This window comes from Protopterus annectens, chromosome 3.part1 (genome assembly GCF_019279795.1).
Source record: "Protopterus annectens isolate FY-2018-M chromosome 3.part1, PAN1.0, whole genome shotgun sequence".
In the NCBI taxonomy this organism is placed as follows: Eukaryota; Metazoa; Chordata; order Ceratodontiformes; family Protopteridae; genus Protopterus; species Protopterus annectens.
In genome coordinates, this window is record NC_056732.1 from 1503853656 (window position 1) to 1503874127 (window position 20472).

The window sequence follows — 20472 nt, forward strand, 5'->3', positions numbered from 1 at the left end:
ATGTCATAAGTGATCTTTCATTTTTCTTTCCTTAAATAGAATTATAGTTTCCTGTCATGCTTATTGACATGTTCACTACCACAAACTTTATCTTATCAAACATTTTTCCTCTCTATGTGTTTATATGCATAAATAACATGCAGTCTTACTACACTTTTTCTTTTATATCACATACAGCTAGTCTTCTTCCCATAAATGTTATGTCCATTATTTTTACTTTCTCACTTTTTATCATAACTGTTATGCCTGAGCACTTCTCATTATCTAATTCCCAAAATGTTTTCTTCCCTCTTACAGCTCCAGTTTTGTCTGTTGCATCTTTTCTAATGCATCTTGTATCTGGCAAATATATAATGTCCATTTTTATTCTTTACACCATTCTCATATTAGATCCGAACCAGACCAAGAACAAAATGATGTATCCAAAGGCTCAACAGGAACAAAAATTTCAAAATGACTTAAATAAAACTCTGTTTTAATGAAATGATAAAAAATTCCACATCAAGCGCTTTCGTCTGAAGGCATACCAGGCTTTTTTTAAGATGAACCATGATTAAAAATTCAAGGCTTAAGTACTTTCTAGCCCAAATCATGTGACTAGAGTAGCAACTAATAAAATATGCAAATCAGATGTTAAAGTGCCAACAGCAATTCATTCATTCAATGAAATTATACAATGTCTAATAACCCACAAAATTGTACTAAATAATGTAAAACGTGTTTAAATTACAACTCGTAATAAAGCATGTATGACTGTTATATAAAGCTGCAAACAAGCTTAAAAAACTTAAAAACAGTCTTAAAAAATTCTTTTTATGTCTAAAAAATCTATTAAGAACTATTGGTTTCTAAGACCTCTGTTAATCATAAGAAAAGTTAACCAAAGTTTGAAACATCCACTCAAAACAAAATGTTATCCAAAATAACTGGCAATGAACAACCCATCTAAAAAATTTTTTATAATGAACAAAATCATAACTTAGCCCTCCTCAGTTTCAAAACACGCATAATACTAATACTGTCATTTAAACCAGGAGGCTTAGTTGCGTTCAACTTGAGCTGCCATAACAGTTCCTTGTATTCAAACCGGGTTCCCCAATCACCCCCTCTACTGTCATGTAGGACTTGCTCTAGGATTAAAAATTTAAGTTGCATATTAGGGCATGTGCTAAGATGCTTAAAAAAAGCATTGTTTTCCTTTTTCTTAGAAACATCATAAAGATGCTCATATATCCTTCTCCTATGGGTTCTCTCAGTTTTACCTACGTAAAAACTGGAGCATTGAGTACAAAAACCTAAATAGACAACTCCTTTCGTACCACAGTTGTAATGGTGTTCAGCCCTAAATTTAAACCTCCTAGAGGGAATGAAAAATGAACTGTCGTTATGCACATAAGGGCATTGCTTACATGAACCACACTTATACATTCCAAGTTTCGAATAAACCCTTTTATTGTCCACACCAGGTCTGATCTCAAAGAGACCCTTGAGGTTCGTGTCCCTTTTCCTAATAAAATGGGGATGCTCCTTAACAATCTGTTTGAAATCATCATGTTGTACCAAAATTGGCCAATATTTTTTAATTGATTGTTCAATTTTTAAGGAATCACCAGAAAAGGTATACACAAAACTGTTTTGGTATTCAATCTGTTCCGATGGTTTTGAAAGAATGCCACCAGATGCCCCCTTATCTAACAGAGGGCAGTAAATAGCCTCCCTACCAGCAGTAACCTCCTCAGCCAAATTACTTACTAAGTGTGCTGGGTATCCCCTTTCATCAAAAAGTTGCTTTAGCAAGTTAACCTCTTCAAGAAAAAGCTCCATTGTGCTACACATCCTTGAAGCACGTATAAGTTGACCCTTCACAATACCCTTCTTCTGGTGGAAGGGGTGGCCACTGTTGAAATGTAGGTAGGAATTAGAAAAGGAGTTTTTTCTATATATCTTAGATTGAAAAGTACCATTACTGACATCTTTAAGAAGGGCAACATCAAGATAATGCAAATAATCATTATTTACTTTATAAGTGAAAGACAGAAAGGGAGTGGTAGAATTGATGTAAACCATAAAGTCTAAGAATTGATCTAAAGAGCCATCCCATAACAAACAAATATCATCGAGGTATCGTTTATAGTGGGTGATATGTTGAACCCAATGCGTGGAAAAAACAAATTTGTTTGCCCAGTGGTGTAACACTATGTTTGCATAACTAGAAGCACAAGCCGTGCCCATTGCTACACCCTTTTTCTGTTTGTAAGTGTCACCCTTAAAATAGATGAAATTGTTTTCTAGGACAGTCTCCATAAATTCAACCAATAAACCAATCGTGTTAGACCCTAACCCAGATTCAGCAGCTAGAATATTGTTGAACCATTCCAGCCCTACAGCATGGGGGATACTGGGGAATAATTCAACTATGTCAATAGTGGCCATTAAAAGCTCTGGTTTATAGAGATTTTGCTGGATGCCTGAGAGAAAGTCCCATGAATCTTTGCAAACATGAGGTAAAGTGAAAGCAAATTTGTTGATGGTAAAATCAATGAATTTTCCTAAGGGCTCTGTTATTCCCCCAGCTCCTGAGACAATAGGTCTAAAGTTCAAAGGGTCTAAGCCCTTGTGTGTCTTGGGAATTTCACAAATTGCAGGTATCCTTGGGTTTCTAACATAGAGATAATTATATAGTTTTTCATTTATCACACCCTGTAATAAATGATCCATGAGTAAATAAGAAATGTTAGAATGTGCTAAATTCAATTCATTCCTAGAAACCAGTTCATAATGCTCAGTATCCTGCAACATATTGTGAATGTGGGTGTCGTATATCATGTTATACATTAAAACTACGCCTCCACCCTTATCTGGCTTCATCACCCGAATGTCTTCATCACCAAGCCTCTTGATTAACTGACCAAGTTCTGGTCTAAAATTAACCGATGGTATGTGAGACCTGTTCAAACAAAAGTCTCTTAAATCTGCCTCCACCAAACCTTCAAATAATTTTAACAGTGGGTTTAAGGGTGGGTTAAATGTGCTAGGCCTAGAAAGGCCTTCCTTGGAACGTATAAGTATGGTTCATGTAAGCAATGCCCTTATGTGCATAATGACAGTTCATTTTTCTTTCCCTCTAGGAGGTTTAAATTTAGGGCTGAACACCATTACAACTGTGGTACGAAAGGAGTTGTCTATTTAGGTTTTTGTACTCAATGCTAGGTAGGTAGGTAAAACTGAGAGAACCCTTAGGAGAAGGATATATGAGCATCTTTATGATGTTTCTAAGAAAAAGGAAAACAATGCTTTTTTTAAGCATCTTAGCACTTGCCCTAATATGCAACTTAAATTTTTAATCCTAGAGCAAGTCCTACATGACAGTAGAGGGGGTGATTGGGAAACCCGGCTTGAATACAAGGAACTGTTGTGGCAGCTCAAGTTGAACGCAACTAAGCCTCCTGGTTTAAATGACAGTATTAGTATTATGAGTGTTTTGAAACTGAGGAGGGCTAAGTTATGATTTTGTTCATTATAAAAAATTTTTTAGATGGGTTGTTCATTGCCAGTTATTTTGGATAACATTTTGTTTTGAGTGGATGTTTCAAACTTTGGTTAACTTTTCTTATGATTAACAGAGGTCTTAGAAACCAATAGTTCTTAATAGATTTTTTAGACATAAAAAGAATTTTTTAAGACTGTTTTTAAGTTTTTTAAGCTTGTTTGTAGCTTTATATAACAGTCATACATGCTTTATTACGAGTTGTAATTTAAACACGTTTTTACATTATTTAGTACAATTTTGTGGGTTATTAGACATTGTATAATTTCATTGAATGAATGAATTGCTGTTGGCACTTTAACATCTGATTTGCATATTTTATTAGTTGCTATTCTAGTCACATGATTTGGGTTAGAAAGTACTTAAGCCTTGAATTTTTAATCATGGTTCATCTTGAAAAAGCCTGGTATGCCTCCAGGCAAAAGCGCTTGATGTGGAATTCTTTATCATTTCATTAAAACAGAGTTTTATTTAAGTCATTTTGAATTTTTTGTTCCTGTTGAGCCTTTGGATACATCATTTTGTTCTTGGTCTGGTTCGGATCTAATTTGGTTTTGGTTTCCTGGTTTTACTGATCCATGGCTGAAGGAACTGAACAATCTAGTCTCTCTGACACACCATTATTGTTAAGGGACGAAACTGATGATGCACCAGTTACGCGTGGTGAATTTAAACAGATTTTGTTACTTTTAACTCAATTGACTAGGTCCCTAAACTCTGAATCCACAAGTTCTGGGACTTCATTGCCTGGTAACCAACAAAATGGACTAGGTTTATTTGCTACAGCAACTATGGGGCTTAACAACAGAGTTTCCCCAACAGCGGAAGTTCCTGGCAGGATTTCATTGGGCTACACCGATCCACAGGAGCAGCAATTGCACCCGATCAGCGCCAGCAATGCTAAGAGTAATTCTGTGAAAAAAGATTTCAGTTTTACTTCATAGACTGAAAAACAATTTCAATTCAAACAAGGTACTGTTACTGTTAACAACAGCATGAGTAGTTGTGCTGAACATGACTTTAAAACTTTCAATGACAAGTTGTATGCATTTAAGAGCACACAATTAGAAATAGATTATTTGAAAGAATGTTTGTGTGTGCAGCGTGTCCCGAAGGGGTTATGCTGCTATAAATTTCCAAACAATGCTGTGGCTGGTTCATCTCTTTATAACAGCTTGGTTAAAATCTTTGACAAAGCAGGGCTTGAAATGCTAGAATGTATGATAAGGGACTATGAGGAAAAAGCAGGTTTATTACTTAAAGAAGTAACATCACTTAATGATTCTGTGGTGAAGAGTAAGAATTTTTTAGGTGTTAAAAGAGAATATGATCGTGTTTTTAATGAAGTAGATCAATATTGTTTAAAAATTGTGAACCGTAAAATCAGGAAACTGGAGAGTGACCTCAAAGAATACAGGGAGGGTAAGGCCTACCCTTTGTTGGGTAGAAATAGGCAGGACACCAAACAGTTTCATAACCAAAATAGTGACATGGTTTTTAATGACAATGTCCCAAGTGCTGAACTAGAGACACCAAGAAGAAGTGAGAGACTTGCTCAGAAAAATAGTCAGAGTGGCCTATCGGATTTTCACTATCCCCCGGGCAGACCAGGGGGGAGGAATGTAATGCATCAACCGCAGATGTGGAACAGAGCACGCATATAATAAGTTTAGGTGATGTATTTGATAAGATTTTTGTTGATGAAGCTTTCAGAAGATCTCATGATATGTGTGTTTTAACTAAAAAGAATAATTTTGTTATATACAATTACACTGATATCAACATCTCTGATGACTTTTTTGAGCTTTTTACAAAAGGGCTTCACTTTGTACCTTCACGTAGAATTGACTTATATAATATTTCAGTTGATTTGAAGCTTTTTGTTAGACGCTTGAATCTTGCCTTTTATTTTAAAGGTCAATCTCAGACTAATGAAGGGCTTTCTAGGCCTAGCAAATTTAACCCACCCTTAAACCCACTGTTAAAATTATTTGAAGGTTTGGTGGAGGCAGATTTAAGAGACTTTTGTTTGAACAGGTCTCACATACCATCGGTTAATTTTAGACCAGAAATTGGTCAGTTAATCAAGAGGCTTGGTGATGAAGACATTCGGGTGATGAAGCCAGATAAGGGTGGAGGCGTAGTTTTAATGTATAACATGATATACGACACCCACATTCACAATATGTTGCAGGATACTGAGCGTTATGAACTGGTTTCTAGGAATGAATTGAATTTAGCACATTCTAAAATTTCTTATTTACTCATGGATCATTTATTACAGGGTGTGATGAATGAAAAACTATATAATTATCTCTGTTAGAAACCCAAGGATACCTGCAATTTTTGGAATTCCCAAGACACACAAGGGCTTAGACCCTTTGAACTTTAGACCTATTGTCTCAGGAGCTGGGGGAATAACAGAGCCCTTAGGAAAATTCATTGATTTTACCATCAACAAATTTGCTTTCACTTTACCTCATGTTTGCAAAGATTCATGGGACTTTCTCTCAGGCATCCAGCAAAATCTCTATAAACCAGAGCTTTTAATGGCCACTATTGACATAGTTGAGTTATTCCCCAGTATCCCCCATGCTGTAGGGCTGGAATGGTTCAACAATATTCTAGCTGCTGAATCTGGGTTAGGGTCTAACACGATTGGTTTATTGGTTGAATTTATGGAGACTGTCCTAGAAAACAATTTCATCTATTTTAAGGGTGACACTTACAAACAGAAAAAGGGTGTAGCAATGGGCATGGCTTGTGCTTCTAGTTATGCAAACATAGTGTTACACCACTGGGAAAACAAATTTGTTTTTTCCACGCATTGGGTTCAACATATCACCCACTATAAACGATACCTGGATGACATTTGTTTGTTATGGGATGGCTCTTTAGATCAATTCTTAGACTTTATGGTTTACATCAATTCTACCACTCCCTTTCTGTCTTTCACTTATAAAGTAAATAATGATTATTTGCATTATCTTGATGTTGCCCTTCTTAAAGATGTCAGTAATGGTACTTTCCAATCTAAGATATATAGAAAAAACTCCTTTTCTAATTCCTACCTACATTTCAACAGTGGCCACCCCTTCCACCAGAAGAAGGGTATTGTGAAGGGTCAACTTATACGTGCTTCAAAGGATGTGTAGCACAATGGAGCTTTTTCTTGAAGAGGTTAACTTGCTAAAGCAACTTTTTGATGAAAGGGGTTACCCAGCACACTTAGTAAGTAATTTGGCTGAGGAGGTTACTGCTGGTAGGGAGGCTATTTACTGCCCTCTGTTAGGTAAGGGGGCATCTGGTGGCATTCTTTCAAAACCATCGGAACAGATTGAATACCAAAACAGTTTTGTGTATACCTTTTCTGGTGATTCCTTAAAATTGAACAATCAATTAAAAATATTGGCCAATTTTGGTACAACATGATGATTTCAAACAGATTGTTAAGCAGCATCCCCATTTTGTTAGGAAAAAGGACACAAACCCCAAGGGTCTCCTTGAGATCAGACCTGGTGTGGACAATAAAAGGGTTTATTCTAAACTTGGAACGTATAAGTATGGTTCATGTAAGCAATGCCCTTATGTGCATAATGACAGTTCATTTTTCATTCCCTCTAGGAGGTTTAAATTTAGGGCTGAACACCATTACAACTGTGGTACGAAAGGAGTTGTCTATTTAGGTTTTTGTACTCAATGCTCCAGTTTTTACGTAGGTAAAACTGAGAGAACCCTTAGGAGAAGGATATATGAGCATCTTTATGATGTTTCTAAGAAAAAGGAAAACAATGCTTTTTTTAAGCATCTTAGCACATGCCCTAATATGCAACTTAAATTTTTAATCCTAGAGCAAGTCCTACATGACAGTAGAGAGGGTGATTGGGAAACCCGTCTTGAATGCAAGGAACTGTTGTGGCAGCTCAAGTTGAACGCAACTAAGCCTCCTTGTTTAAATGACAGTATTAGTATTATGAGTGTTTTGAAATTGAGGAGGGCTAAGTTATGATTTTGTTCATTATAAAAAAATTTTTAGATGGTTTGTTCATTGCCAGTTATTTTGGATAACATTTTGTTTTGAGTGGATGTTTCAAACTTTGGTTAACCTTTCTTATGATTAACAGAGGTCTTAGAAACCAATAGTTCTTAATAGATTTTTTAAACATAAAAAGAATTTTTTAAGACTGTTTTTAAGTTTTTTAAGCTTGTTTGCAGCTTTATATAACAGTCATACATGCTTTATTACGAGTTGTAATTTAAACACATGTTTTTACATTATTTAGTACAATTTTGTGGGTTATTAGACATTGTATAATTTCATTGAATGAATGAATTGCTGTTGGCACTTTAACATCTGATTTGCTTATTTTATTAGTTGCTATTCTAGTCACATGATTTGGGCTAGAAAGTACTTAAGCCTTGAATTTTTAATCATGGTTCATTTTGAAAAAGCCTGGTATGCCTCCAGGCGAAAGCGCTTGATGTGGAATTTTTTATCATTTCATTAAAACAGAGTTTTATTTAAGTCATTTTGAATTTTTTGTTCCTGTTGAGCCTTTGGATACATCATTTTGTTCTTTACACCATTCTGCTACTGTCAGCCCTCTAACAATGTATAATGCAGTTTATATTTTCTTCTAGCACTGAAACATTATCCTTTATCTTTTTATTTTTCTGCGTTTCACTCTCCCCAGTGGAGTTACTTTCTGCTGTTCATTCCCTTCACCAGTTACTGTATCTCCTTTGTTTCCCTTATCACTGCTTGGTATATCAAACTTATTTTGTATCTGTCCTTCCACATCTCTGTTATAATATTCTGTTTAATATCTTTACCCCCCCCCCCCATCATACATAGCTGTGCCATCTTGCTCAGACTGTGCTTTATCTGAAAATTGCTGTTTTTCCTCTAGTCTTTTTCTTGTATCAATGAACAATCCATCCAAAAATTATCTATATTATTGCATTCCTATGCTTGAGTAAGCAATTCCTAGGTATATGACCTGATTTTCCACATTGGCTGCATCTTTTTTTTTTTCATTCCTGCACTAAATGATCTTCAGCAACATAAGCTCAAGAAACACCTCCTCACCCAACCAGAGTGCAGCTCTACTCACTCAGCTCATGTTACATAAACCTGCAGCCCTGACACATACCCTTTTATCCCAGTTTCATCTATACTTACCTCATCTTGTCACCCTCTTACTTACTGCCTCTCATTCCTCCTACTTCCCTCTTCTCTTTGCATCTCGCTCACACTTCTCCTTTCTAACCCTCTTCCCTCTGCATGCCTCTCTCACCTTTTCTGTGTCTTCTTCTCATGGTATCCTTTCTTGCAACTATTCTCAGTTACCTCTTCTAATGTCTTTATATCTCTATATGTAATGGTATGCTGCTGTCTGTGTAGCATAAGCCATCTCAGTCATTATGTCTGCGTCTTATCCATAAAGCACTGCTATATGATTATAGCAATAACCCACGCCTGGGTGTGGGTAATGCTAAATTTACCCACGGTTGGCGTGGTTTGGTCCCGAGGGCGAAGCCCGAGGGACCAAACAAACCCAACCGTGGGTAAATTTAGCATTACCCACACCAGGCGGTTATTGCTATTATACATGGCATTATTTAAGAAAAGAAACTATTACTTTTCTTAAATAATGGCATAGTATAATGCCTGTTTACTGCCCTTCCGCAGATGTCTGGCATCGCGGCAGTTCTGATGTACTGCGGCGCCTGCGGTACATCAGAGTTGTGGGCAAAGCAACGGAGAAGCAAGATCTCCGTTGCTTTTTATGTCTCGCTATGTTAAATGAGTTTAACATAGCGAGACAGTTTAAAATAAGCAACGGACATCTCCGTTGCTTATTTTAAACTGTCTCGCTATGTTAAACTCATTTAACATAGCGACACTAAAAAGCAACGGAGATCTTGCTTTCTGTTGTTTAAAACACTGTCTCGCTATGTTAAATGGGTTTAACATAGCGAGACAGCTTTAAAATAAGCAACGGCTCCGTTGCTTATTTTAAAGCTGTCTCGCTATGTTAAACCCATTTAACATAGCGAGACAGTGTTTTAAAAAAACGAGTTATACTAATGGAAAAAAGTCCGGGCGACCGGACCTTTTTCCATTAGTATAACTCGATTTACAACGGGCACGCTGGCCAATCAGCGTGCACGTTTTGGGGGGGGTCATGGTATAATTGACATTAACTGCTTCTTGATCTAAATGTTGTAGTATATTCTTGCATATTCTTGTATCTGTAAATATGTTTTGTTAATTTCTTATGTGGTCCTATTCACCCGGGCCGTGCCTACAAATGGTCCATTGAGATCAGTGCATTATCTCTGTAAAGAAATATAAATAAATAAATAAACAAACAATCAATGAAAGCACACTTTTGGCTGCCCCCAGTATCTTACAGTACCTCTTTTTCTATTAATGTTAATTGCATTTAAACATACGTAACCTTCCTTTCAGGTTTATTTACAGTTACCCAAACCTCCCATCCCCCTGTCCATACATTTCCTGCATATTAAACTGTTTTTGTTTCATGCACATTGTTACATTCAGCTAGAAAATAAGCTTTTAGTTCAGTCAGCTCAATGTCATTTTTTTCCTCAGTGGCAGTGCTAAATTTTGAAAAATGTATTCTTTCTGTAGGACATTCATTTTTTTTCTTTTTCCATTTCACACATAAACTTCTGTAGCAGAGCAAAAGATTAAAAGTTACCTCACAAAAAAATCTTCTGTCCCAATAAGTATCTGTGCTCTGATATCCTGCAGTTTAAACCCCAGTGGTAAAATTATGCTGTCAAGTACTTTATATCTGTCTATCTTTTCATTACTTTTAATCTTAATTCTTACCACTGACATTTTCCTTTCAGTCTGTTGTCCTCTCACCTGTGTTTTCCTAACTGCTTCAGCATTTCCAGTCCAGATGTCAGTCTTTTTCTTCTTCTGGAAAAATTAGACTTTCAGCCGATTTCTTGTTGAAACTCTGTTGCCAGTGCATGCCATTAAATCAGTATTCCTACTGCCAAATATGTACCAGATGGTCGATTTTCTAGACCCACTGTATAGTCTTCGTTCTCTCATTCCCCAGTAGTGCTCTCCTCTTCTCCCTGAACAATCACTCTTTCCACCAAGTTACTCCATTTTACAGCTTCTCAATTTACTGGATCTCCCTGGTTCATTAAATCTACCAAGACCTGTGTAAATAAACCTCCTTCATGCCCTGTTGTTATAATAACTTCCTCATGATCATCAGTCGCCAAACTTTCCATATTTTCTTGCTCCATTTCACTGTCAGAATTTCCTCTCTCCTCCTCCATCTTGAATCTCTCACCTCATCACTACAGCAGCCTCCTTGTGCCACCTAGCTGTGAGAAAAGAATAGTGGAAGTTCCCCAGTGCCCAGGCCAGGTTTCCCCTATCAGTATGAACACCACAGAGTTACCACAACACTTAGCAGTATCCTTTGGAAATCACAGACAGCCCTAATACAGTGTTTTTGCACAAAGACATGCAGCACCATGTTAGGCTGTCTCTGCAGCTGTGCTACATGCTAATAAGGTAGTCCGTTGAAGAGGCATATGCTAATTAACCATGTGCTCTTCGCCATGGAACTGTCCCCAGGAAGGCATCTGTGCAAATATCGATTCATATAATTGTTCAGCCAGGTAAATTAGCATGGCCACTCCCTGAACCTCTTGGTAGTAAACACTACCAAAAGGTCATGTGGTAGTGGGAGGTACTGGGCAGTTTTGCGGTAAGGTAGGGTTAGGAGGTTCGTGCATGAGTGTATGTGAGAAGCTGCATGTGTGTGTGTGTGTGTGTGTGTGTGTGTGTGTGTGTGTGTGTGTGTGTGTGTGTGTGTGTGTGTGTGTGTGTGTGTGTGTGTGTGTGAGTGTGTGTGTATGTGTGTGTGTGTGTGTGTGTGTGTGTGTGTGTGTGTGTGTGTGTGTGTGTGTGTGCTTGCACATGCACACCGGTAAATATAATCAAAACTCAGGTGATTGCACATACAAGCTTTTGAAATGTATGTAAGATCGTAGCATGGTGGGAATCAGGGAATTTCCCTTTTCCCACTTTAATGCAATCTCATAGTTGGTATATATAATTAACAGGTGGGGGCTGTGTCTCTTCATGGAAAGTGCAGGGGAATATCCACTGCAAAAAAAGTTTAGCTTTGTTTTTCATGTTTTTGATTGGCTGGTGATTGTGTGATTGATCAATTGTGTTCAATCAGTTATCAGTCAATATTTTGTGTTTCGATGTAGCATCATACATTCATAAGTATAGGTACACTTCATGAGTGTGTTTATATATATATGTATATATATATATATATATATATATATATATATATATATGTATATATATATATATATATATATATATATATATATATATATATATATACATATATATATATATATAAACACTCTATAGACTATCCTGGAGGACATCAGCATCTTTTGCTGAAGTGTTTATATTACCCAGTTTGTAGTTGTTTGCATATTTGGTTATGCATAGCCCATTCCACATTTTAATATCCAAGAAAAATAATCCAAAAATTTCCTAAGTAGAAAGCCCTGTTGGACACACCAACATTAATTTGTTTTAGCCTTTTACTTCATTGATGTTTTACCATTGAATTACATGAGGATCGACATTTAATGCATTTAATTTGTCATTCCCTAGTAAGGCTGCAATAAGTAACAGGAATTGTATGCCTTTGGTCAACTGCTGCTTTTACCTGTTAAGAATGCCACAAGATTCAAGAGGCAGGAATCTTCCATATTTAACAAAAGTAGGTCCCTTGTATCATTTTGGAGAAGCTCCATTATGACCCTTGCCATGATTTTACACAAAATACTGCTCAGGTTGATGGGTCTAAAATTGCTTGGGTCTAATGTGACCCAGCCCACTTCCTGAACTGGTTCTAATGCAGCCTATTGTCATAGGTCAGTGAAAAGTAGAACTTTAGAATCAAGAATGGAGAAATAAGTTCCCAAACAAATGAACATCAATCACTTATAAGGTAACCATAAAAGGACACAATGGAGAGTGAAAATATCCTATTTTATACTTGTCTCCTCCAGATGAGAGGTAAAGCCCATTTGGTGCAAAGTACATCTGTCTATTCTTTTAGGCACTGAATCCTCTGCTTTTGACACCGTGTTCTTGGCCACTCAATGAATGCCAAATTTTGTCTTGATAAGTGCCATATGTATACTAGGATATTCAGTAATTCTACCATTATAATGTTGCACGTGTAGCAGTGAGGATTTCTTAAATTATTCACTCCACTGTAAAGTGCTCTGATATCCTGCAGTTTAAACCCCAGTGGTAAATTTATGCTGTCAAGTACTTTATATCTGTCTATCTTTTCATTACTTTTAATCTTAATTCTTACCACTGACATTTTCTTTCAGTCTGTTGTCCACTCACCTGTGTTTTCCTACCTGCTTCAGCATTTCCAGTCTAGATGTCAGTCTTTTTCCTCTGCAAAAATTAGACTTTCAGCCGATTTCTTGTTGAAACTCTGTTGCCAGTGCATGCCATTAAACCAGTATTCCTAGCCCCAAATATGTACCAGATGGTCGATTTTCCAGACCCACTGTATAGTCTTCGTTCTCTCATTCCCCAGTAGTGCTCTCCTCTTCTCCCTCAGCAATCACTCTTTCCACCAAGTTACTCCATTTTACAGCTTCTCAATTTACTGGATCTCCCTGGTTCATTAAATCTACCAAGACCTATGTAAATAAACCTCCTTCATGCCCTGTTGTTACAGTAACTTCCTCATGATCATCAATCGCCAAACCTTCCATATTTTCTTGCTCCATTTCACTGTCAGAATTTTCTCTCTCCTCCTCCATCTTGAATCTCTCACCTCATCACTGCAGCAGCCTCCTTGTGCCACCTAGCAGTGAGAAAAGAATAGTGGAAGTTCCCCAGTGCCCTGGCCAGGTTTCCCCTATCAGTATGAACACCACAGGGTTACCACAACACTTAGCAGTATCCTTTGGAAATCACAGACAGCCCTAATACAGTGTTTTTGCACAAAGACATGCAGCACCATGTGGTCTCAGAGCTGCCTCTACACCTGTCCAACCAGTTCTTAATATGTCACCATAACTAACAGGATAACGATGGACAGTGAACACGTAGGCTCTTGATTTTCCTTGAACCATTCCATCCAACTCCCACTCTTTCAGAATGACTCACAAAATAAAGGGGAGGTGGGGGGATCCTGTATGTCATAATTATATGCAAAAGATTCAAGAATCTTATAAGGAGGACCTAGGAAGCTTAAGCTAACAGACCAGTTTTGATGTCCTATATTCCAAGGAAACAAGGAAGACCAGTATCCATAAAAGACCATTTCCATATGGCTAGCTTAGTACATCTTATTGTTTTATGACCACCATGGATAAATCCTAGAGAATCAGGTCAGAGTGCATTCTAGCAGGGCAGCCACTATTGCAGCTGCTTTGTTTAGGAATATCCAAGCACAGAGCATCTGTGATACAGTCATCTGATCTTTCACTTACACCTCTAATCAAATGCTATAGTTTTGACATCCAGTAAATGAGCAGTGGAGTATTGAAGAAATGCTGTAGTCTTCTGCATTAGTCTGACATCAGGCTCATTGCCAACCGTGTGGTGCTCTTCCATCTTACTGAATATGACAACAGAAGCAGCCATGATCCCTGTGATGAACAAAGTACATTTGCATAGTTAATTTGCTGTAATAGTAAATTTTTAAGTAGAGGGATCACTTCTGCAATAGGAGTTACTTCCTGCCCCTGGTCCTATTCTGTCTGTGATCTCCCCCTTTGGCTGATTGAAGCTAAGTTCTGCTCCTGTTTTTCCTCAAACTCCTAGTGGGCTAGCAGGTGGGTTAAACAGTTGGCATTCTTCTTTGTATATGTATATATCATTACTTTTTGAGGAGGAGTATCTAGACATACACTCTTCTTATTGAAGATACGTGGTCTTGGTGTCTTTTCTGTGTTGATTTATTGGCCTTGATTCATTCGGGAAGGGGAAACTGTCTGGGTGATAGTCCTTTCTTCTTGTATGGCATGCCAGAGTGTATAGGCAAACTTACTGTTTACTCCCCTGTTATCAAAAAAACGAGTAAAAGTTAACAGTGGTTACATTACCTTTTTAGATTTCCTAGGAGTTGAGATTTCCTAGGAGTTGCAAGTAACCTGGCATGGGTGAGAACATACTATTGCTATTCTAGAAATCTGGTTAGAGCTGTCATTAACATTTTATGCAGCATGACTGTAGCACTGATCCTTCTCACTCTGCTACTGTTACAGGGGGAGTTCTTCAAAGAACTACAGTTTTCTTTTTTTTCATAAAAAGAGGATATCACATGTGGTTATGAATACTTATACAGTGCCTTACTCTTGATTACAGTACTATTATGTGTGTTTGCCCTGGTTTCCCATACATTTTTGCAAGTCTGAAAATAGAGCCAATGAAGGTCGCAGCACTCCTTGTATCTCACTATTATATTTAATACTTTAAATATCAAATGTTTTATCTGCTACTATGTTAAGAGCATAATTCAACATTTGTCAGGTCTCTTTTCCTTATTATTTAATTTCTTTTGTATACCTTTGTTTCAGTTACCATAATACCAAGAGTGTGATGGTATGCATTGGAGTCACCGCTATGGTCTGTCTCTCTGTTACACTGTTCTGCTTCCAAACCAAGGTAAATGCAGATGTCTGTGAGTTATACATTATTGGTTTCAATGAAAATGTAAAATTAACCTGGACTCAGTCAGTAGTGAACAGTCAACAGCTATTACTGTTCATTTTTCTGATTTAGCAGCAGGAAAAAGAAAAGTGATCCTTTCTAAAGGTACATCCACTATTTAAGGCTGGTTTAGCAAATGCTCCTTAACATTCAGTCTTTAATGTCTTGCCATTTTTAACATGACATGTCTCTAGAAAAGAAAGATTTAATTTCTTAACATTTTTGTTAAAGTGCTCACCACGGAAAGAAGTTATCAAAAAACTTCCATTGAGGTTAGCAGTAAAGTATATCAGATTTTGATATTAATAAAACTACAACAAAAAAGACACAATTTAAGGATGTGGCTTTTGTGAATAAATACACAGAACTCACTCCTAACCACTAGTGTGTGTGTTCAGTTAATCTCTGTGTTCTCATATAGAGCAAAACATTTCTGTTTGCATTAATGACAATGTGAAGAAAATATTCACTTAGAATCAAGATTATCCAACAGTTTAACCTCTGGCTGAAAATGAATTTGCAGTACAATGTTTATGTTGTTTTGCCTACATTTTGCTACTCCTTGGTTACTTGTTTACAGAAACAGGTTCCTTATAAGCAATTCCAGAAAGGTCCAGCCAGGCATCCTACTGATCTCCTGATAGTAAAATAGTTATTCCATTTGAAACGACAAAAGACCAGTAGCCTAGTTATTTCTCAGTGACCGACCTGCTGCTTTACATAGATGGAAAAGCTATATACAGTGCTTAACAATGTATTTCATTTTATTCTGCAATTATCACAATGTCAAGCTGTATCTTTTATACGTGGGAAAAATTCTTCAGTAAAAAGTGAGTCTTAAAAACAATCCCTCAGATTCATTAATGCCTACACTACTAAGTGTACACCATTCTGAATGCATAGACAACACAAGCATAACTTACACCCTCTTCCTCCTAATTTTAATTTTTCTACTGATTCTCTTGCAGCCTTAAATATGAATGGGGATTCATAAAGGTTACCACAAAGTGTACACTACATGTGTACACAGTGTAATCTTTCTGAGTGACTAGAAAGCAAAAGAAATGTGGTAGGGATGTTCTTGAATACAGATCATATATTCTAGTGTAGGCATTAATGAATCCAGCCCATATTTCACTGTTTTCCTCCAGTTCCCCTTAAGCCTATTTTAATATGCACCCTATTGCTTTTTGACTGTCAAGCCATTCCCATTCAGTGCAGATAACTTTATGACCTCCGCAAACCGTTTCAGTGTGGTTTCAGGTCTCATATTAGTATTGAGACCATCCATATGTAGGGTGTTAGTTACCTTTGTGATAGTGAGGGATCAGCGTATTTATTCATTTCTGGTCCTTAGTCTCTCAGCAGCACACTAGACCATGGCATACTTCTGGAGTGTTTGCATTTTTATCAATGTCTTTCTTCCCCCATCCTTAAGTGTTTTTCCCTCTTACCTATGAGGGTGCATGCAAAGGGATGTTTCTGTGAAAAATTCTTCTTCAGGATACCTCCATCACTGCTTGCTATTTATTTATTTATTTATTTATTTATTTTATTTATTTAACCAGGTAAATCCACTATATACAAGGGCCTCTTTTCTACATCAACCCAAAAGCACTGCTTTTGAGTTCCTCAAGCCTCCACAGTGGGTCCTTGTTTTGAATGTGTACATTCTATGTTGTTTAAGATATTTTTATTTTTAATTAACCTGATGACACTCATTTTAACTTATCCTTCCTTCCTTCAGAACCATATTGCTGACCTTGATTCACTTGAGCAATCTGGACACCATATTTTAATGGATGAGGAATCGTTAACTACAACTCAACTTGGATATCACTTAGGCTTTGGCTATACATGCTACCCTAAGATAGCACAGTTGTGCAAAATCTTACCATAACAGTAGATGTTCTTGCCATCACCACTGCAGTATTCCTTACAAATGGGGATTCCCTGCCGTGAAGCCCATCGTTCGGCCAGTTTACCAAAGTCTGCCATTGCTTTAAGGTATGCTGAACATCACCTGCACACTCCTTGCATAAGGTAGAGCATAAAGGTGATGTTCAGGTGTCTCATCCTCAGAACTGATTGCCCCAGTAGGAACAGCAGTCCAAGAAAAACCAAGGAGAACTTGCACATCCAGGAAGGAAAAAAGACCTGGGGGGTGGAGGGGGTGAATACTGCAGCAGTGAAGGCAAGGACATCTACTGTTATGGTAAGATTTTACACAGCTGTACTATATCCTTACCTTCACAGCTGCAGTATTCCTTACAAATGGGAGTGTGCCAAAGCTCAAGAAGAAACTTGGGAGGAGGAAGTAACAGAGCCCTCTAAGAAGCCATGAAGAATGGCATCAGCAAAAGCAGCTCTAGCTCTGGAGATACCATCCAACTGGTCATGTTTGGTAAAGGTATGCACAGAAGTCCAGGTAGCAGCTTCAACAATAGAATTAGTGTCTAAGCCTTTGAAAAAAACAACAGAAGAAGCCACAGCTCTAGTAGAATGAGTCTTTACAGAAGAAGGAAGGGTCTCACCATGAAAATTGTAACAAAAGGAAATAGCTTTTGAAATCCAAGTGGAAATAGTTTTCTTGGAAACAGCCAAACCTAAAGACCTGGGATGAAAGGAAAACACTGGTCAGATGTTCTGATAGCTTCAGTTTTATCCAAATAAAATATGAGCTGTATATGCACATCTAAGGTATGCAGCACCCTCTCACTGTCAAATTGCGGAGAGGGGAAAAAAGTAGGCATATTAATAGACTGATTAAGTGACAACTCATTAACCACCTTGGGCATGAAAGAAGGATTAGTACACAAGGATACCTTGTCCTCACGAAATATCAAAAGAGGTGGACAAGCCATAAGGGCTTGCAACTCAGACACCCGTCTGGCAGAAGAGCTAACAAAAGAACTGTCTTCCAAGAACAATGTTGCAAGGAATCTGAAACAGCAGGCTCAAAAGGAGCCTGAGTCAATTTTTCCAGAATGAAATTAAGATCCCAGGGAGGAGGAACAGGCTTCCTAGGAGGTCTAATATTAAGGACACCTTTAAGGAATTGCTTAGCCTCAAATCTAGAAGCTAACGGGGGAGTTAAAGGCAGACAAGCAGAAAGAGCTGATAAATGAGCCTTAATAGAAGAATAGGCCAAACCAGCATTGAGAAACTCACACAAATAAGAGAGAGCCAAAGAACATCCACAGAAAGTGGGCCCAGGTTACGAGAAAGACACCAAATAGAAAACCTCTTCCATTTAGACAAGTAAGATCTCCTAGTAGTAGATTTCCTGGCCTCCTGCCAGAAAAAAAGGTGTCTATGAGGGATTAAAACCATATCGCCCACAGTGTCAGCTGAAGCATGGACAGGTGGGGATGGATGAGAGACCCCTTGTCCTGTGTGAGGAGATTCACCCTGTGAGGTAACTTGTCATGATTGCCCTTGGCTAGATGCAGAAGTAGAGGGAACCAGTGCTGTTGTGGCCAAAAGGAAGTCACCAAAAAGATTTTGGGAGCATTCTGTTGCATAATGAAACATCCCCTTTCAAGAAAATGAGAGGGCGTCCACCTTCCATACCAGAGGACCTGGGACTCTGGCACAAAATAGAGGAAGTTGTCTGTTCAGAGGGGAGGCAAAGAGATCAGTCTCCAGAAACACATCCCTGTGAAGCATCCATTCATGGGATTGCTTGAAGGACCTGCTCAGATTGTCTGCCACAACGTTCTGATCTAAAGGAATAAAAACTGCCTGAAGAGTCACTTGATAGTCAGATCCCATACCAGAAGTGCCAGCCAGCAAAGATGGTAAGATCTCGTACCTCCCTGTTGATATACCATATGACTGTGGTATTGTCTGTGAATACCTTAAGAGGCCCCGGGGAGAAGAGCAGATGAAAGGCCTGAAGAGTGAGCATAAGACCCCTCATCTCTTTGATGTTGATGTCATCCTTCTGCTGATGAGGCGACCACAGTCCCTGAACCCTCAGGGAACCAAACATTGCTCCCCATCCCACATCTGAAGCATCTGTGAACAGATCCTGAGAGGGAAGAGGAGGTTGAAAAGGGAGCCCTGGATTCAGAGACAACTGCTGACTCCACCACAGAAGTTCCTTCTTGAGACATGGGAGACGAGGAACAGGAATGTCTAGAGGATGCGCATGCTGAAGCCACACCAACTTCAGAAGTCACTGGAAGTTCCTCATGTGGCGTTTGGCCAGACGGAGCATTGGAATGGTGGAAGCCCCTGGCTGTAATGGAGGCCAGAGGAAGAAGAGTTTAAAATAAAGAAATGAGAGTTAGTGCCTTTGGAGGAGGCAAGGATGTCAGCATTGGCACCGTTTGAATCCTGCAACCCAGAAAGACATGATCCTGAGAAGGAGTCATTGACAACTTCTTGAAGTGTATTGTGAACTCCAGGCTCTGAAGAGGAGAAATGGTAAAATGAAGATTTTGCAAAAGGACCTGTGGAGAAGATGCCTGAATCAGCACATTGTCCAAATAAGGAAAGATTTGGATGCCTTGAAGCCTGCAAAAAGGAAATCACAGGAGTGAAGCATTTCGTCAATAACCTTGAGGCAGTAGAAAGGCCAAAGGGCAAACCACAGAACTGAAAATGCCAGGAACCAACAGAGAAACACAAAAATCTCCTGAAGAGAGGATGGATTGGAATGTGAAGATAAGTATCCTTGAGGTCTAGAGACACTAGAAAGGCCTGACGGAGAAAGAGAGGAAAAAGGGAATGAAGGGACAACATCCAAAAGGAAGGCACCTTCAGAAAAGTGTTTAGATGGGAGAGGTCTAGAATAGGTCTCCAAGTACCTTCTTTTCTGGGCACTAGAAACATTCTTGAATAAAACCTCTTCCCACTTTGGGACTCAGGCATCACTTGAATAGTACCCTGAGGCAAGAGGTCTCGAAGAACCTCTGGGAAAAAAGGAAGTTGTTCCAAAGAATGCTGAGGAATGCCCATAAAAGTAGGGTGGAAAATCCAGACCTTAAAGTACCCTTGCCAAGTGATTAACAGAACCCAAGAATCCTGGGTGATTTGGAGCCAAACAGGAAGAGAAATAAAAAGGCAAAGAGAAAGAGGAATGTGGCTGGGAACAGGTGGATAGTAAGACAGCAGCTGGTTTGTCAGGAAAGGAAGGCTTAAG

At 38.3% G+C, this 20472-nt stretch overlaps 1 protein-coding gene across 3 annotated transcripts in view; it reads left to right on the top strand.

Annotated features, from left to right (window-relative positions):
• Positions 1 to 20472, top strand: part of LOC122798538 (protein lifeguard 2-like) — an 861262-nt gene that overhangs the window by 699724 nt on the left and 141066 nt on the right. For all 3 annotated transcript variants that reach the window (XM_044067573.1, XM_044067575.1, XM_044067574.1), the window contains exon 9: positions 15191 to 15278. In XM_044067573.1, the coding sequence (XP_043923508.1) occupies positions 15191 to 15278 (88 nt within the window). The remainder of the gene's footprint in view (positions 1 to 15190; positions 15279 to 20472) is intronic.